The 20,940-nt window shown below is 36.7% G+C and overlaps 1 protein-coding gene across 6 annotated transcripts in view; it reads left to right on the forward strand.

Moving 5' to 3' along the window:
* GUCY2F (guanylate cyclase 2F, retinal) overlaps positions 1–20,940 on the forward strand; it is a 130,697-nt gene that overhangs the window by 76,672 nt on the left and 33,085 nt on the right. For 5 of the 6 annotated variants that reach the window (XM_032474743.1, XM_032474742.1, XM_032474741.1 and 2 more), the window contains 3 exons: positions 2,388–2,477; positions 17,666–17,842; positions 20,162–20,318. In XM_032474743.1, coding sequence (XP_032330634.1) covers positions 2,388–2,477; positions 17,666–17,842; positions 20,162–20,318 — 424 coding nt within the window. The remainder of the gene's footprint in view (positions 1–2,387; positions 2,478–17,665; positions 17,843–20,161; positions 20,319–20,940) is intronic. The other variant, XM_032474745.1, reaches the window with a different exon arrangement.

Here is a 20,940-nt window from a genome sequence, read left to right on the forward strand (position 1 = left end):
TCTCAAATTTGGTGATTTGACAGGAAGAAAAATCTCTGCTTAACTACTTGTAAAAGTTAATAAGCAAGAGAGAAAGCTAATCCTTGTCTGTAATAGGGTCCAGTCCAGGAAGAAGGTATCAGGTAGTGGGTACAGGCAGAGTCTAGGCTGTCAGTACTGATGTTCAGGTTGTGTACTGCACAAAGGAACCACATCTAAAAGGGTACTAGTCATGTGGTAGACATATACTAACTTATATGAGAGTGGTGTAGGAGTGGGCAAAGAGATTTTGACCTCCCAGCCTAGTTCTGGAACGAGGTGGCAGGAGGAACCTTCTCATATCTGCATTTGTACCAGCACATCCGACTATGCACATACATAGTCACTGGTAAAAATGTATACTGGGCTTTGTGCTATCTTGACAATATCCCAAGAATTTCTTGAGGTTATTCCTTTCTTCTGCCTAATGTTCCTGAAGGCCCAATTTCAGCTTCTTACCTCCACCTCTACAGCCTGACTCCAAACCTGACAAAGAGGCCTCACCTGGGAGGCCAGGCTGGATGATATGTAGAGTATCAAAGCTGCTAGTGGAATGTGTTCCCTGGTGTCTGGAGGATGTACAAGTAAATGAGAGTGCGGTCCATGCACATATGTGTGTATCTGAGGCTATTGCTCAATATTACTGGGCTGCCGCAGGCTGCAAAATAATGTTCTCAAATAATTATTTTTTATTTACTTAAGGGAAAGCACCCTTTCTAATTAGCACCAAGGTGCCATAGTGGCTAGCAGAGACCATGTCCTGAGTACTATAATTGCAAAGGTACTAGGAAGGCTTTATTGCCTATCAGTATATAATCCACAAATTGGCTGATTTTGTAAATTCCCAGTTAGAGTTTTATTCTTTCAGCTTAAGCCTTAGCCTTTGATCCCTCTAAAGGGCAAAGTCCTCTGAAAGCTAAAGTTTCGAGCTCATGTCAGGCCCTCATGACTTCCATAACTAAGTGAGTAGGTGTGGGGTAGGGCCTTAGAATTGGCCTTTCTAACCATAGTTCCCAGGTGACTATGATGTAGCTGATCCAGGGCCACACTCCGAGGATTGCTGGGCAAGAGACCAGGAAATCTGCCTTTGGTGCTTTGACCATCTGGCTGCAGGAAGACACTGATCCTGGACTATTTTTCTCAACTTTGTGAGCATGAGCTTGGCTGGCAAAGTTTTGTTCAGCTGCTGAAGATCTCTGAAAGCCATTTCCTAGTTAAATGGTTTCGAGCTCCTTGGCTAGAAGATGCTCTCTAACACAAAGTATTGGCAAGTAACTCAGATGCCTGCAGCTCCTATTACTAGCTTTTGCCTCCGGCAGGTCTCCAGATGCAGTGCCACAGCTGGATATATTCCTTAATAAGAGAGTGGCTATACTCTCTTATTCTTGGAATTTGACTGCACAGAGCTCTCTGCTTTATTATCTCTACTTGATGACAAATTGGTGCAGCCTGAAATGGGATCTCCAGGCTATAGGTAATAGATGTGAAAGCACTTTGAAGAGTAGCGAGCACTGTGCAAATGTAAGGCATTATTATTATTACAGAGAAAAAGGAATCTATATATGTATTGCTTTTTTCAAATTTGGGTTGGACAGAAACTAAATAGGGCTTGGTGACTGATGAATCCTTGAGGCTGTGCACATAGAAGAAAATTATCTATCAGGCAGCAGTGTTAAAGTGAAGACAATAAAATAATTGTTGTTTTTGACTTGACAGCAGCCTTAGAAATCACTGCTTTGTGCTTAAAAAGTCAGAAATAGTCTCCTGAAAGAGTCTAGATTACTCATATTACTACGGTAGTACCTTTGTACATCCAAATAAAAAATGTTTACTCTGTGTTTAAGCCAATCAGTTTATGATTAAAGCGTAAGAAGCCCCCCGAATGGCCTGTCCCACAAGAGAAAAATGGATCAAGGTAAATGCAGGAAACATTTGCTGCACTACATTGCCTGCCCTACATCTCTCGCCACAGACGCCTCAAGGCAGTAAGAATTGCAACCACCGACCATCACCATTAGTTGCAAGAAACCTGGTGCTACATCACTTAGCTATGAATAAGTGAAATGACCTAGCACTTTCTGCAGTTAGTTAAGGAAGTCTTGGCAGAGAGCAGCATCACTCCTTTGGGAGTCTGCATACCTGCAATTATTTCCCTGTCTTTAGTTAATTGGAATTTTAACCTTTGACTTCTCTGCATGATCTCCTTTTTAGCTCTGAATACAGAATGTCCGTGGAGTAGAGGGTGACAGAGGAGGAGCAAAGCTCGTTTGGGTTGATGGTCTAACTATAAACCCTTCATGTGGAAGAGACATTGCTCTAAAGCTGTTGGCAACTAAGTCTCATCAACACTCTTTACCTTTTCTTTCTAGGGTGATTGGGTATGGCTGAAAAAGTTCCCATCTGGAGATTTTGGAGACATTAAATTCATCAAATCAAGTGCAAGTGATATATTTGAAATGGTATGCGAAGCCCATTCTTATATATATATATCCCCTTTGAAACCAATCCTTTCTCCAAAATAAGTAATACCAGCTGTTAGGAAGATCCCTTAACAAACCAGTGCAGGGAGACTACAGGGTTGCTACTGATATGACCACATGATGCAATGGCAAAGGTATGGGCGCTGAAGTCAAAGAGACATGAAGGATTCAATTCCCGGCTCTACCACTTAAGAGATATATTAACTTGGGCAAGTCACCTAAACTCTCTGAGCTTTATTTTCCTTATTTGTAAAATGAGTATATTAATGTCTGCTTCCCAAGGTTGAGATAATACTTGTAAGGCATCTTGCATATTTCCTGACATCCAGCTTCTTTGTAGAATGAATATAGTTATTATTAAGTACATATCCCATAATCATTCAAAATCTCCAGTTGCCAGACCTGGAAAACTCATCTGGTAATTTCTATTTACATAAGAAAAATGATGGTTTCCCAATCCCGCCAATCATATTCAAAATTCCTTGGATGGGCTGTTTAAGGAAGTGGCCGGTAGATAAGGCAGGGATGATGATGATTCCTCTCAAACCATTTAAAATCTTGACTCCTCCTTGAACTTAGAGTTCATAAAAGATTTGTGGAGATAGTCTCTGGTTCCTTCAGACTCATAAAAGTGGAATTTTTAGAAGATAATGATAGATTTCTTCACATTTATGATTCAGGCAAGTTCAAATCAATCTAACAGGTTTGAATAGGCACCTGCTACATCTCGACCACTGTACTGCTGTACGAGTGAGGAAAAAAAGGAAATGGGCAAATGGAAGGGATGCAGCCGATGGTCAATGCGCTGTGCTGCAGGGGTCAGAATGAGATGTTATAATTTGGTATTTCCTTTACATGTTATTTTGATGCCTGGAGGTATAGGAAAAATTGTAAGAGATGAATCCAGGAGGGGGACAAAGGTCAGAGCTAGGATAGGCAGTTCAAGACTGGTTCGATGATCTGGGGTGCTAAACAGAGAGCTAGATCCAAAGTATGAAGCCAAACAGGGCCAAACATGGGGGAACTGGTAAACTAGAGGTATGGAAATAAGAAGATAGGTATTGATTCAAGGTAGAGCGTGTCCATGATATCTTTTTTGGGTAATTTTAAATTTTGATAAAGTTTCAAATTTACAGAAATCTGCAAGAATAACTCAAGGAACTCCTGTACACCTTACACAGATCCAACAATTGGTTACATTTTGCCTAGTGCTTTTCATTCTCTATTTATAAATTTATGTACAGTAGGTCTTCAGTACCCACAGGTTCCCTATGCCCTGATTTAATGAACCACTGACTGATTGAGTCTGCAGATGCAGAACCAGTGGATAACAAGGGCCCACTGTATTATTTTATATAAGGAACTTTAGCATCTGCAGATTTTGGTATCTTGGGAGTCCTGGAATCAATCCCCAGTGGATACTGAGGGATGACTATATTCTTTTTATCTGAACCATTGGAGAGTAAGGTGTAGACATCATGCCTTTTACCTCTAAATACTTCAGTGAATTTCCTAAGAACAAAGATATTCTTGTACATAACTATGGTATGATTATCAAAATCAGAAAATGTACATTGATACAATAATATTATCTAAACTACTGTCTATATTTTAATTTTATCAATGGTCATAATACATTATAGCTAATTTTCCCCCAGTCCAGTTTCCAGCCCAGGTTCACATGTAGTTTGTTGCCATGTCTCTTTAGTTGCTTTAATCTGAAACAGATTCTTAGCCTTTCTTTGTTTTTCTTCATCTTGATATTTTTTTGAAGAATTCAGGTGAGTTATTTTGTAGATGCTCCCTCAATTTGGGTCTGTCCCATGTTCTTCATGGTTAGATTTAGGTTATGCATCTTAGCCAGAATGCTACAGAAGTCATGCAGTGTTCTTTTCAGTGCTTTTTATTGGGAGGCACACAGTGCCAATTTTCACAATACTAGTGATATTAATTTGATCATTTGTAGGTGTTGTCTACCAGATTCTGCCACTGTAGGGTTACTGTTATTTTTCCTCATTGTAATTAATACATAATTTATAGAGAGATACTTTGAGTCTGTATACATACCCTGTTTTTCATCCAATTTTTCCCTACTTACTTTAGCATCCATTGATGATTTTCTAACTCCAGCATTCTTTCCATGTTTATTTGTTGGCATTGGTATTATAAGAAAGAGCCTTATCTTCTTTACCATTTATTTACTTATTCATATGTCTACATCAGTGTGCATGTATGGGTTTTAATTTTTTCAATTATCTACCTACCTATCTATCTATCTATCTATCTATCTATCTATCTATCTATCTATCATCTGTTTAAAACCATGAGTTCCCAGTAAAACCTCCAATTGTAATTGAATGCCACAAAGTTCATTCTGTCCTTTCCCTTTTTCATATTTGTAACTCCTTTCTCCAACAGTTAGAAAACTGACTCCCATTATCCTCATGACATCTTTTTGTATCCCCTTACTAACTTGTGTTGCCATGCCAGGTGCTGATAGTTAATTCAATCCTAACATGAAGGAAAGTCAGAGTTTTCCAGAATTTACCATATAAAAGGCCCTAATTCCTTTCTAGTGCATTTATGAAGCAGGAGGTGGATCTGATGATGCTATCACTGTGAGTCCAACACTGCCTTGACTACTTACGTGCCTTCATGACCTTAAAATGCTGGAACTGGGTATCAGAGGCCAGACTGGAAAGCATATCTTGGTGAGTCAACTATAGAAGGGAATCCTGCACAATCAGATGGATGTTCCTAAAAGGGAAACAGCTGGAGTCAGAAGGCCAAAGGACTGATGACTTCCAACATTTTTTAGGGTTCCAATATCTGCAAAAGTGTACGCAGGAAAATCAGGCTGTATCTATCTCCTAGTCTCATGTTCTTTCCTATCATCTGGAACTGATTGGCATACTCTTTGTACTATCTCATTTCGTGGCTACTTAATACCTTACCATATAATCTATAATCATCTTCTTTTGCATTCCACTTTGGCCATCCTCCACTATCATTATACCTGGGCTTCGTCATTATTTATAATTGCTACTGAAAATGCTTCACTTCCAAAATCAGATTCAAACATCACACTCTCTGACTATAGTCTTCTCTTCTTTCAACTGTGCCTATGTTTTGCATTGAGTCTTCCAATCTTCTGACCTCTATTTTTTCCCATCCCACAAGCCCTTCTTTTATCATCTTTCATGCCCCCCTTAGATTCCATAATTTATCATTTGAACACATTCTTATTTCTGTCTTTTTGGTCAGATATACCTACAAAACTCAAATTCTGGGTGATCCTAATTCTTAACTTTCTTTGTGCCTGCAGAAAGTCATGAAACAAGTATATTGTTTCCACTAAAAATTCACTTTTCTCACCTTAAAATACTCTTTAACATTGTCTTTTAAGTCCATTATAGTACTTCATTGGTTAATTCACTTTCTACAACCCATATTTCAGTTTCTCCATCTTCCTTAAACCTTCAATATCCTTCTTTTCCTCTATTTTTATTACTACCATCCTGGTCCAAGCCACCATCATCTGCCACTAGAACTACTGCAATTGTCTTGAGAGAGAAAGATAAAGAGAGAGAGAGAGAGAGAGAGAGAGAGAGAGAGAGAGAGATTGAGAGAGAGAGAGAATTTATTTTTTAGACCAGTTTTAGGTTCATAACAAAATTGAGCAGAAAGTAAAGGGAGTTCCCATGTACCCATGCCCCTACACATGCACAGCCTCCTCATTATCAACAGCCTGATGTTATAATTGATGAGCATACATTGACACATCATTATTACCTGGAGTCCATAGTTTACATTAGGGTTCATAGGGTTCTTGGTTTAGTACATCCTATGGGTTTTGATAAATGTGTAACATGACATGTAGCTACCATTATAGTAACATACAAAATAGTTCTAATGTCCTAAAAATCCTCTATGCTCTGCCTATACCTCTGGCAATCACTGATTAAATTGTCTTTTAATTACTGTACCTACATACACTTTGACCACTCTTAAACCTTTTCTCTATATTGCAGTCAGAATCAAAATCAATCCTGATCTTGTCAGTTCTCTGCTTAAATCTCTTTAAATAGATCCTATTATTGTTCTCTTTGTGTGGAGTTTTAAAATTAGAGATTCAGTTTTTTGAATAGATATTGGACTAGTCAAACTTCCTATTTCTTCTTGTACCCATTTCAGTGAGTTATGGCTTAAAAGGAAGTTGTCCATTTCATATATGTTGTCCAATTTACTGGCAAAAAGTTATACATAATATGCTCATGCAATATGTTAAATAGCCCTAAGATCTGCAGTGATCCTCCTGTTTTCATTTCTGATATTGATATTTTGTGTTTTCTCTTTCTTGATCGGTTTTACTAAGGGGTTATCAATTTTATTAATCGTTTCCAAAAATCAACTTTTGGTTTTGTTGATTTTTCCCTCTTGTATGTCTGCTTTCTATTTCATTGATTTGTATTCTTATTCTTTCCTTCTACTTTGTTTTTAATTTTTTGTTCTTTTTCTAGTTTTTTTGAGCTGGAAGTTTTTATAGTTGATTTTAACCTTCCTTACTTTCTAATATAGTCACTGTAAGCTAGAAAATATCCTTTAAGTACTTCTTCAGCCACATCCTGGAACTTTCTCTTTTATTTTTAAAAACTTTTATTATGGAAAATAGTAAACATACAAAATAAACAGAATAATATAAACAAACTTCATATGCCTATCACCCAACTTCAACAATGATCAACATTCTACAATTATTATTTCATCTGTACTCCCACCCACTTACCACATCTCTGTTGGTTATTATTATTGTTGTTGTTAATTTGCAGTTCTATATTTTTCAGGTACAATTGAACACATTGAAATGCTCGCATCATAGATATATAACTTTGATAAAGGAATATGCTCATATAATCTAGACTCCTATCATGATATAAAATAGGAGTCAGCAAAATATGGCCCATTGGCCAAATCTGGGTCATGGCCTGTTTTTAACAGCCTGGGAGTTCAAAATGTTTTTATTTCTTTTCACATTTTTAAAGGGTTTTAGAAAAAGAAAACAAAGATTATACATCAGAAACTATATGTGATCTGCAAAGCCTACAATATGTACTATATGTACATTTACATAAGAAGATTGCTGACCCTGACATAAAACATTTCTTTCTCTCAAGAAAGTTTTCTTGTTTCTTGGTAAATTTTTGGGCCCCCACCCTCCACCAAAAAAAAAAGAAGAAACCACTGTTCTGGGTCTTTTTTAGTCTACCTTGCATTAATTTTGCTTATCTTATAACTTCATATAAATGGAATCATACAGCATACTGACTGATTCATTTATGTTATCATGTGTATAATAACTTGTTTTTTTCATCTGAGTAGTATTCAATTGTATGAATATAACACAATTTAATTATATGTTTGTCTGCAGATGGGCATTTAAGTTGATTCCAATTTTGGCTATTGTGAATAAAACTGATATGCTTTTTACAAATATTTTATGGACACATTTTAATTTCTCTTGGGTAAATACCTAGGAGTGGAATCTTTGTGTTATAGTATACATTTAACTTTATAAGGTACTATCAAAACTTTCCTATTTTAATTCCTACTCACAAGTTGTGAGAGTTCCATTTGCTCTACATCATCACTAATATTTCATATTAGTCTTTATGGTTTTAGGCATTCTAGTGGGTTTATATGGTTATCTCATTGTGTTTTCAAATTTTTTCTTTTCAATTATGATAAAAATAATTTTAAAAATTGCCATCTCTAAGTGTACAGTTCAGTAGTGTTCAGTATATTCACATTATTTCACAACAGATCATCACAACATTTTCATCTTGCAAAACTGAAACTCTGTACCCATTAAACAAAGCTCTCCTTTTCCCTACTCACCCTTAACACCTAGCCACCATTCTATTTTTTGTTTCTGTAAATTTGACTACTTTGGATATCTCACATAAGTGGAATCATACAGTACTTGCCTTTTTTTGTGACTGGCTTATTTCACTTAATATAATGTCTCATGTTTTTAAAATACATTTTTTAGGTTTAATTAGATGTTCTGTTCACTGAATTTTGATAATTGTGTATATCTGTGTAACCACTCCCCCAAACAAGGTACAGAATATGTTCGTCACCCCAGAAAGTTCCCTTATTTCTCTTCTCAGTCATTTCTTTTACCCAAGAGGCAACCATTGTTCTGATATCTATCATCATAAATTAGTATTTTTTCTGTTCTTGGATTTCATATAAATGGAATGATACAGTATGTATTCTTTGATGCTTGTCTTTTTTCTCTCAACATAGTACTTTCTAAGATTAATCTACGGTTTTGCATGTATCAGTAGTCCATTTTAAAAAATTGCTAAGTAGTATTTTGTGTTATGGCTGTATCACAGTTTGTTTATCATTTTCCTGTTGATGAACATTTGGCTAGTTTCTAGTTTTTTGATGTTATAAGTAAGGTGAGTATAAATTTTTTTTAATTATGAAAAAAACACATAACATAAAATTTACCATCTTAACTATTTTCAAATGTATAGTTCAATAGTGTGAAGTGTATTTGCATTGCTGTGAAACATGTCTGCAGAACTTTTTCATCTTGCAAATATAAAACTCTGTACCTATTAAATGTCAACTCCCTTTTTTCCCTTCCCCCTACTCACGGCTAACCACCATTCTACTTTCTGCCTCTATGAACTTGACTACTTTAGACAACTTATGTAAGTGGAATCATATAGTATCTGTCTTTTTGTGACTGGCTTATTTCACTCAGCATAATGTCTTCAAGGTTCATCCATTTGGTAGCATATGACTGGATTTCCTTCCTCTTAAAGGCTGAATAATATTACATTTTATGTCATTTATTCATTTCTTCATGGACCTTTGAGTTGCTATAAATATGGATATACAAATATCTCTCTGAGATCCTGCTTTCAGTTCCTTGGATATATACCCAGAAGTGGGATTACTGGATCATATGGTAGTTCTATTTTTATTTTTTTGAGGAACCTCTATGCTGTTTTCCATAGCAGTTGCAACATTTTACAGTCCTTCCAACAAGAACCAAGGGTTCTAATTTCTCCACATCTTTGCTCACACTTGTTATTTTCTGTTTTTTAAATTTTTATTTTTATAGTAGCCATTGTAGTGGGTAGGAGGTAATAATCACATTTTAGTTTTGGTTCACATTTCTCTGATGATTAGTGATGTTGACTACATTTTCATATGCAACTATAAACAGTTTTGTACAAGTATTTTTGTGAACATATATTTTCACTTCTCTTGGGTATATACCTAAGAATAGACTAACTGAGTCATAAAGTAGATGTAAGTGTAATTTTATATGAAACATCCAAACAGTTCTCCAAATTGGTTATAACATTTTACATTCCTGTCAGAAATGTACAAATGTTCCAGTTGCTTTAAATTCTCAGCAACAATTGTCTTTTTGATATTTGTCTTTCTAGGGTGTGTAAAATGTTACCTTATTGTGATTTCAGTTTGCATTTTCTTAATGACTAACATTATTGAGCATCTTTTCATGTGTTTATAATTCATTTGTATGTCTTCTTTTCTGAATTGTCTGTTCACATTGTTGCTCATTTTTAAAAATTGAGAGTTTTGTCTTTTAACTGTTGAAATGTAGACATTCTTTATATGTCCTGGGTATTAGCCTTTGGTCAGATCTATGTTTTACAATATTTTTTTCAGTCTGTGGCATGTTTATTTAATGGTGTCTTTTGATGAGCAAAATTTTTAATTTTGAGGAAATCAAATTTATGGTTTTATTTTATTTTGTGGCCCAGGAATCTTTGTCTATTCCAAAATTTTAGATTTAGGATTATGATCTATCTTGAATTAGTTTTTGTGTATGGACAGAGATAATGATCACGGTTAATTTTTTTCCCATAAAGACATCCAGTGTTCTAGTAATAATTGTCTTTAAAAAAAGCTTTCCTTTCTCCATTTAATTAACTTTTCAATGTGGTGAAAACTTAACTGACTATATATGTGTGGGTATATTTTTGGACTCTCTACTCTGTTTCACTAACTCAGTGTACCTTATTGCCAGTATCATACTGTCTTGATTATCATAGCTCTAGAATAAGTCCTGTAGTTAAGTGATGTAAGCTCTTTAAAATTGTTCTTTTTCAAGATTGTTTTGGATAGGGTAGTTTATTTTAATTTTCAATAAGTTCTTGAATTAACTGTCTATTAGTTCATTAAAGCCTTCTAGAATTTTTCATGGGGGGCGATTATATGAATTTATAAATCTGTTTAGGGAAAATGGACATCTTAACAAAATTGAGTCCTCCAGTCCATTAATGTGGTATAGATCTTCATTACTTAAGTTTTTTTTTTAACATTTTTTATTGATTTATAATCATTTTACAATGTTGTGTCAAATTCTAGTGTTCAGCACAATTTTTCAGTCATACATGGACATATACACACTTATTATCACATTTTTTCCTCTGTGATTCCCTGTGCTATACAGTATAATCTTGTTTATCTATTCTACAATTTTGAAATCCCAGTCTATCCCTTCCCACCCTCCGCCCCCCTGGCAACCACAAGTCTGTATTCTCTGTCTATGAGTCTATTTCTGTACTGTATTTACCCTTTTTTGTTTGTTTGTTTGTTTGTTTTTGTTTTTTAGATTCCACATATAAGCGATCTCATATGGTATTTTTCTTTCTCCTTCTGGCTTACTTCACTTAGAATGACATTCTCCAGGAGCATCCATGTTGCTGCAAATGGCGTTATGTTGTCAGTTTTTATGGCTGAGTAGTATTCCATTGTATGCATATACCACTTCTTCTTTATCCAGTCACCTGTTGATGGACATTTAGGCTGTTTCCATGTCTTGGCTATTGTAAATAGTGCTGCTATGAACATTTGGGTGCAGGTGTCATCCTGAAGTAGGGTTCCTTCTGGATATAAGCCCAGGAGCGGGATTCCTGGGTCATACGGTAAGTCTATTCCTAGTCTTTTGGGGAATCTCCACACTGTTTTCCACAGTGGCTGCACCAAACTGCATTCCCACCAGCAGTGTAGGAGGGTTCCCCTTTCTCCACAGCCTCTCCAGCATTTGTCATTTCTGGATTTTTGAATGACGGCCATTCTGACTGGTGTGAGGTGATACCTCATTGTAGCTTTGATTTGCATTTCTCTGATAATTAGTGATATTGAGCATTTTTTCATGTGTCTATTGATCATTTGTATTTCTTCCTTGAAGAATTGCTTGTTTAAGTCTTCTGCCCATTTTTGGATTGGGTTGTTTATTTTTTTTCTTATTGAGTCGTATGAGCTGCTTATATATTCTGGAGATCAAGCCTTTGTCGGTTTCATTTGCAAAAATTTTCTCCCATTCTGTAGGTTGTCTTTTTGTTTTACTTATGGTTTCCTTTGCTGTGCAGAAGCTTGTAAGTTTCATTAGGTCCCATTAGTTTATTCTTGCTTTTATTTCTACTAGGGGAAAATTTTTGAAATGTATGTCAGATAATGTTTTGCCTATGTTTTCCTCTAGGAGGTTTATTGTATCTTGTCTTATGTTTAAGTCTTTGATCCATTTTGAGTTGATTTTTGTATATGGTGTAAGGGAGTGTTCTAGCTTCATTGTTTTACATGCTGCTGTCCAGTTTTCCCAACACCATTTGCTGAAGAGATTGTCTTTATTCCATTGTATATTCTTGCCTCCTTTGTCGAAGATTAGTTGACCAAAAGTTTGTGGGTTCATTTCTGGGCTCTCTATTCTGTTCCATTGGTCTATATGTCTGTTTTTGTACCAATACCATGCTGTCTTGATGACTGTAGCTCTATAGTATTGTCTGAAGTCTTCATTACTTAAGTTTTCTTTAACTTTTCTCATCAGTGTTTTGATGCTGTTACACAATATTGAGTAGAAATAGTGAAGTAAGACATCCTTGTCTAGAGGAAAAGGATTTAATGTTTTACAGTTGGGTTTGATATTACCTGAAGATTTTTTTCACACATGTCCCTTCTACTTCTGATTTTCTGTGGGTTTTTTTTTTTAAATCATGAAGAGGTTTTTGTATATTCTCTGACTGCCTGCAAAAGTTTATCTTTAATTTTAGGAGTTTAATCATGATATGTCCAAGTGTAGTTTTCTTTATATTTAACCTGTTTGGGATTCACTGAGCTTCTATCTTTATGTTGATCTTGAATTGTAGGAAATTGAATATGATCTTTCTAGGTTATTTGTATTTATATTGTTTGGAGCTCAGTATGTTTCTTGGACTTTTAAGTTGATGTTAATAAATTCAAGAATTTTGGGTCACTCTTTCTTAACATTTGTTTTCTTCCTCATTCTAGTGTCCATTAGGAACTGAAGTCATATACGTTAGACTGCTTAATATTGTCCCACAAATCCCTCAGACTTCATTTTCCCTATCTGTTTTCTCCATATTCTTCAGAGTCATGTATTTTTTAGTTGATCACTCCTCAATTTCACTGACTCTCTGTCATCTTCTAAGCCCATCTAGTGAATCTTTAATTTCAGTGTTACATTTCAAGTTATAGAATTTCCATTTGGTTCATATTTATATTCTCTATTTCTCTGCTGATGTTACCTATCTGCATATTCACTTTGCATATTCTGTCCTTTAAGTCCTTAAATATATTTATTACATCTTTAAAGTCCTTTTCTGCTGATTGCAATAGCTATATCATCTCAGGGTTGATTTCTATGGACTGCTTTTATTTTATTGGGTATAGGCCACATTTTCCTGTTTTTTTGCACCTCTAAATCTTTTTGATTGGTTGCTGAGCATTATGAATGATGCATTTTAGAAACTCTGGATTCTTTTATGTTATACTGAAGAATGATATTTTTATTCTTGCAGGCAGTTATCATGGCTAAACTCAAATTTCAACTTCTGTGTGGTATTCAACAGCTAAAATCTCTAGTTAGTTTTTCAGGTTTAGCTGTTGCTTTTTTACTGGGCTTTTTGGGATTTTCCCCATATGTGCAAAGATTAACATTCAGCCAAAGATTTGGACAGATTTTACATATAGATTTGGGAACTGAATTCCCTCTGCAGCAAATTAACTTCCAGGAATTCCTCCCTAACTTTTTGGCTGTTCATTGGCTTCAAACTTTGCCTTCTGATATGTCAAAACTGTTGGGCTATAGTTTTTACTTCCAAGTCATGCAGTTTGGGGACTGCACACTTACAAAAAGCAGCAAACACAAATTTTACTTATTTTAGTGTGTCTTTCAAGTTTAGCTTTACCTCCATTTCTGCTTTTGATCACTCTCTACTGCCTTTTAAAAAGTTTTTGGTTCATATTTTATAAGTTTTTTTTTTTTTTGGCCTATCGATTTTTTAGAGACATTGTTTCATTCTTCGGTCTTCCTCTGTTTCTGCCTTTTCAAATATCTAGTAATTTTTTATTGTATGGTAGACATTTTAAATAAAGATATTGTAGAGGCTCCAGGAATATGTTCTACCAGTGAGGGTTTTCTCTTTTCATTTGTTAAGTGGATAGGGTAGAGGACTAATTTCATTAATCTAATCAGAGATTGAGGTAGATTGAAGCAATGTTGTAATTTTAATCAGACTCAGTACACCTCTAGTTCTACTATGTTTCTCAAGCATGCCCCCTCCAAGAGCCTGAGGAGCTCTATATTCTCTACTTCAAAAGATTGGTATATTCAGGCTGTGCTTCAGAGCCTTTGATCTTTACTCTTTGACCTCTACCTTTACCCCATGCTGCTTCCAAATTTGGCAAATATCTTGAGGAAGAGACCAGCTATGTGTTTGTTGCAGGCCTATTCTTCCAATGAGACTCTGTCTCCTAAATATTGGGAGACTAAAGGAGATTTCAACCCACCTTATGGAAGCTTTCTAATCTCCTCAATAGCCCCCAAACTCAGAAAATATACTGTGGGGGTAAACCAGCTCACATTTAGTTCTCTTGAAGTTTATTGTCATGCCAGTATTCCACAATTGCCAAAAGCTTTGCTGATTTTCTCCTTTCCCCAGCAAATTCCTTCTCTGAGGCTAAGCCAAATCTTAAGCTTGTGCCAAGAATTAGAGAATGTCACCAGGAAAGAAAATGGCTGGCAACAATCTGCTTTTCTGAAAGGGCTCCTGCCCTTCTATTGGTTATAGCTGTGGATGTATGATTATAAAGATTTAGGGAAAATCTAGGCCTGAAATTTTTCCATGCTAGTGTTACTAATGTAAAGCTAGATAGTGTAACTATTAGACCCCCAAATACTCAATATCTCAGACACAGCAAAAGTTAAATTCTTGTCCAAATAACAGTATAAGGAAGGTGTGTTGGGTTGGCAGATTACTCTCTTCTAGTATGGTGATTCAGCAGTCCAAGATATGATCATTGTATGGCCCTGCAATCTCCTAGGACCTGTTATCCTCCACATTCATCTAGAGAAGTGGAAAAATAACATAGAAGGCATATATTCACTTTTTTTTTTTTACACAATAGAGAATTTGTATTAGCGGCCATAGCAAAGTATCACAGACTTGGTGGCGTAAACAACAGAAATTTGTTTTGTCACAGTTCTGGAGACTGAGAACTGAGGATCAAGGTGTCAGTAGGGTTAAGTGGAGACCTGCATGTGGAGAAGGCACATATGCACTTTTTAAAAGCCTTAGCTTAGAAATTGTATATATCACTCCCTTTCACATTCAATTGCTTAGAATTCAGTCACATGGCTACGCTAAGCTTCAGTGGAGGCTGGAAAATGTGGACTAGTTGTTTTCCCCATAAGGAAAGGAAATAGATGTGTGTTAAACAACTAGCAGTCTGTGACATAACCACTTTGTACTCTGTCTTCCAACATAACTTCAGAGTCCAGTAGTTTTGGCTGCTTGGTCCATATGAGATAGTACAATGAAACTTTAGAAGAAAGCATTGACTTTGCGATGTATAGGCTGAATTTCCATGTCTCCCTTAGCTGATTTAGGATGCATTGGACTAAGAGAAGCATCATGGGTGCCAGGCTTTTATGCTTAAAGGCAGCTTTAGTGGTCCATAGCTGCCATTCCCATCAGGGGTAATTTAACCTCAGCTGAGATCGGCTTGTTGGAGAAGCAGGCTTATACTCTAAGCCAGTGGACTCCACCTCAATAAATGGCCTACCACATCTCAATGCTCAAAACAGAATAATCCTTGATTTCATCCTTTCCCTTACTCCCTACCCCAACAACTTATATGATTTACAGCTCCAAAACATCTCAGATCTGCCCATTTCTGTTAATTCACACTGCTGCCACTCTAAGCCTTTATATGTATCTTTGTACATCTGTGCAAATATTTATAGGGTAAATTTTTGTAATTAATAATTTCATAATGGTCAAATTCACCAGATACTTTTCTGTCTTCATCTTACCTGACCTCTCTGGTATTTACCACATTTTCCTGAAATTCCTTCTGGCATGTATCTCCCTTATCCTGAAACTCTTCCTGTGGTGTTCATAATGTTGCTCTAAATAAGCTTTTCTCCACTTCTCAAGCCTCATTTCTAAGCCTTTATGCAGGGTGTTTTTCCTTTTCCCATCTTTTAAATATTTATATCTCCCACTTTTCTTTTTATTCTATATGATTCCCTTAGATTATCTAATTCACTCCCATTAATTTTATTTACCATTTACATGCTTACAATTCCCAAGTCTGTTTATCCTGATCACACTTCTTGTGAGCCTCAAACACTGAATATCCAACTGTCTTTGGAATAGTTCAACCTTGATGTCCCACAAGCACCTCATTCTTAATATGTCTCAAACTGAATTAATCAGCCTTTGCCACCAAAAATTTGCTTTCCTACTGTCTTAGGTCAGATTCTCTAAAAGCTAAGCCTAAGATGGAGAGTCTTGTTCAAATTACTTATTGAGAAAATGTTGTCAAGAGAAAGGGAGTGAGGGGTGCAGGATAAGGCAGAAGTGAAAGCTCAGCAAGTACATGATCTCAGCTTGAGACTAGCTTCAGTATGATCTTATGGGAGAAATGCTGGAGCATAAGTTGTACCATGAGTTCCACCTTGAGGCTAGGGAATTGAACTTTTGTACCATGCCTAGTCAGTTGACAATTGGCTGAGATCTGTGGGTAGGCCCTAACCTTTCAGGTAAGGTGGCTCCTCTAGGACAATTTTCCTGAGAATGGAGCAACTGTGAGTTATTGGCCAACATTCACAGTAGCTGGGAGATGCACAGCAAAAGGAATATGAGTGGGGAACCAATATATCCACTACTAAACCATCCCTGAATTCCTTTTTTTTGATGTATATCACTGCGATCTACGCAGGAATCCAAGTAGAAATCTAGAAGACATCATAGAGTTCTTTTCTCCCTTATCTCCCATTAAATAGTAATAATAATAGATAATAATTATTCAGTGCCCATAGTATTAATTTCAAATTCTATAGCAAGGTTCTCAAAGCCACACAGGATGCAACTCTTGTCTATCTTTCCAGCCAACTGTCTTATATTCTTTCCCTTGCACTATGTTCTGGCCACTTTAAACCCATTGCAGTTTCCTCAGCATAATATGCTCAGCCCCTCCCATCATGTCCCCTTCACCTGGCCGACTCTTACTTTTCCTTCAAAATGGTCTAGATATTATCTCCTCAGGGAAGTCTTCTCTGGTCCCCAAGGCTGAATTAGATACTTAACCATCTGAGCTCCACCAACAACCCATTCTCTCTTCCATAAGAACCCATTTCATAGGGAAGCAAAGCTGTCAGTTTGCTTGCCTATCACCCCTCTTTGAATGTGAGTTTTTCAGGACATTTATTTCATTTTGTTTATCTTTGTATCACTAGCATGCAGTCCCATGCCTTGGACATTTTTAGCACACACTAAACGCTTCTCACCTTAGTGAAAAAAAAAAAAAAGAATGGATGCAAAGGTAAAATGTAGTCAAAATTCTCAATGCTTCTTCTGAAACAAATTTGTAGGCTTTAGCCTGATGTTTATATAAGCTATTTATTTTAATGGATGCTGCATAGATGAATATTCACAGAAAGACAATCTTTCCCACTTCTTACTGTACTAACCTTTTAAGTCTTCCTGGGTCACTGAGCTCCACAGAATCCCTAAAGAATCAGGAAGAAGGTCCCAGCTCCAACTGAGACAAGACAGCTGTGACTCTCTTCTCTCCCTCCCCATTTCCAGATGAAGGACCTGCGTCATGAGAATGTTAACCCTTTATTGGGCTTCTTCTATGATTCGGGGATGTTTGCCATTGTGACAGAATTCTGTTCCCGAAGGAGCCTGGAAGACATATTGACAAATCAGGATGTGAAACTAGATTGGATGTTTAAATCATCACTCCTGCTGGATCTCATCAAGGTTAATGGAAAGACTGAGGAAATCTTGAATTTTCCCTGTAGTTTAAAACTTCAATATTTTGAGATGTTTTGTTTTCCTTGGATCCTTGTGATGATCTCACTCCTCCACCTTCCTTCCCTGTGTCTGCCCCCACCACTTCTCACAGCCCCTTGGTCCGTATCTGTTATAAGGTCCTGATACAGAAGGATTTGCTTTCCATACCCCCCACCCCTATCCCATTAAAGGGTCAGATTTGTCTTTACTTCCTATAGCCATTGAGCACTCTTCTGCCTTAAGCAATCCTTTCTTCCATCCTATTTCTCTGCTTTCTGTTGTGGAAAAGTGCTTATTCCCAAGCTCCTTGGTGCTGCTTAGCCCTATTTCCTGCCTTTCACGTTCTAAAAGGTGGTTCAGTCTAGAACTAGGTGATGAGTCTTTGCATACCATAAGTGGAGATGTGGAACTCAGCATGACCAGAAAGCCAAAAGACCATTGGTTCTATCAGGCAGCACCTCCATCCTCAGAGGCAAGGACTAGTAACAGCCAAGTGGGAGTGGTTCACTGATGGGTTCATGGATGGGCTTCAGAGAGTCCATGAACTCCTTAGAGTGATATGAAAATTGTGTCTATGTGCATTTTTAGGAGCCTGATGTGGATAATCAATGACTGGTTGAGCTTCCTGTATATTGATCATAATCTTGACCCTTCTGTTGTGGCTGAACTCTTTTCAAGGAAGCTTTATAGACATTATCTCATTCTAATTTTCCATAAAATAAGTGTGATTATCCTTTTACAGAGGCTCAGAGAAGCTAAAGGAGGTGCTTTTTGTCATTTAGTGTCTGCCACATATAGTAGGTGCTAAATAAGTATTTATCAGCCAGCTATTAAGTGGCAGAGCTGATGCTAGAATCTAAATCTCCTGGTTCCTATTCTAATACTCTTTTCACTCACTCTGTAAGCAAAGTCCAGTGAGTTAAGGGAGAATCCTCTAAATGACAGTTTTCTCAGGCCCATGATGAATTAAACCCTAGCATTAGAGAGCTTGGGAGAAATCTTACCCACTGTAGACTCTGCTTGGAGGTACTAGGGACTACAGACTTTCCTAGGGTGCAAGATGTAAAGCATACAAAGGGGTGTCAGGCTGTGAAATAGAGACAGATACTTAAAAAGGCTCAGCATAAACAGCCCTGAGATGACTGCATTCAAATATGGATGTATTTATATATGAATGATTAAACCCATCTGATAAAATCCTGGTGGATCACACTGGAATATCATATAAGGTTGCCAAGCAAGCTGTAGAAGTCAGTAGTATTTAGCTTTCTTGATTTCAGCTTTCTTTTTTATTGTCTATTTTTAATTATTAAAAATGAAATAAATTGCATATTTATATAATTTGTGTATATTTTATATAAATTATCAAAATAGAAAATATTTTAATTATAAAAATGATGTATTCATCACATTTAAAAATCAAATTCTATAAATATATATGGGAAAATCCTGACATTTACTCCACCCTCCTTTATGCCCTCTCCCCAGATTAACCACTACTAACAATTTGGTGATTAACCTTGCAGTTACTTTTATGTGTATTTACATACATTCTAGATTTTGTTTGTTGTTTAAAATACACACTGTCATGTAGTTCTGCAACTTACTATTTTTCATTTACTTTATGGCTTAGATATGATTCCTTATCAGTACAAAGAGATCTATTATTTTTAACTGTTGCAGAATATTCTTTAGTTTGGATATACCACAATTTGGACAGTTCCTTCTTGATAGATATTTATTGTATATTCAATTGTGTAATATAAGGTAGAGCCCAGTGAGCATTCTTGTGTTTGTCTCCTTATGTACATGTGTGAGCATTTCTTTGGAGGAAAAGTAGAATCCCTAGGTCACAGGGTATGCATACTTTGAATTTGGATAGCTGTTCCTAAATTACCTACCCAAAAGGCAGTACCAATTTCCATTCCTGCCAGTAGTGGATGAGAGTTGGGCTAGACCTTTTGGGGGAGAATCAGATTCTTCAAATTCTTGGCTATTATATATTTATAGATCCATCCTGTGTTTGAAATGTCAGTAAGTCTCCCAATAACACAAAATTCTCTATACTCACAAGATATGATACTTCATCAAAGCATAGAAGTTTAGAGCTAGAAGGGACCTGGAAACGATTCTTGTTGTCAAAGTTTTGCTTTGCCTGCATATAAGAGAAAAAGAATGAATGCTGGATTGTAATAGCTCATGCCATTAACAGTCTCAGAAAGTGGCTCTAAAAGCACAAAATAGTTAAATAAGTTGCTAAATAAATCCTGTTTGTATCATCTACAGGGCATGAAGTACTTACACCACAGAGAGTTTGCTCATGGGAGGCTGAAGTCTCGAAACTGTGTGGTAGATGGGCGTTTTGTACTTAAAGTGACAGATTATGGCTTTAATGACATCTTGGCAGTGCTAAGACTCTCCCAAGAGGAACCTTCTGCAGAAGGTAAGCATTGTATTGTACCCTTCTGATGCACACAAGGTAACTCCATAGTTCAAATGAGAACGTGCCCTGAATTAAAGCCTCAGGCTGATTCAACTCCTCACTTTTGTTGAAAATCAGCCTCATTTCCAAGCCAAAGGAGTTGAATGAAGTCTGCAGGCTGTAGTCTCAGCACAGCCTAGCCTTCTGAACAAAGCCAGTGCAATAATGTTGAGTTCCTGCTATGGCAGGATTAGGTTATATTGTTTGGAGACCCCAGGTGTCCCTGGAGGAACTTGCTGAGCATTAGGCACACAGTAGGTGCTCAATAAATACTTGTCAGATTAAATGGGAGGTAATTTGGTACCTGGACTCCCACAAAGCCCATCCTGGAATGGGGTGTCACTAGACTCTACCCTCACTGTCTCTGTCAGAAAGAAAGAAGCAAAGAGGGGGCCCCCAGCAAGTAAATGCTCTGTGGGTTGTGTGGGATGGCTTCAGAACTATGGCCTTCTAGTAAATCAGTAGGCATGCCTGTAATGTCCATTTTGTGTTTTTGTCTTTTGTTTAGTGCACCGGCGGCAGCACCAAACAATGCCTGTAGGGGTCATAACAGATCAAAGAAATAGGAGAAATCTGAAATGGG

Source organism: Camelus ferus, chromosome X (genome assembly GCF_009834535.1).
Source record: "Camelus ferus isolate YT-003-E chromosome X, BCGSAC_Cfer_1.0, whole genome shotgun sequence".
NCBI lineage: Eukaryota > Metazoa > Chordata > Mammalia > Artiodactyla > Camelidae > Camelus > Camelus ferus.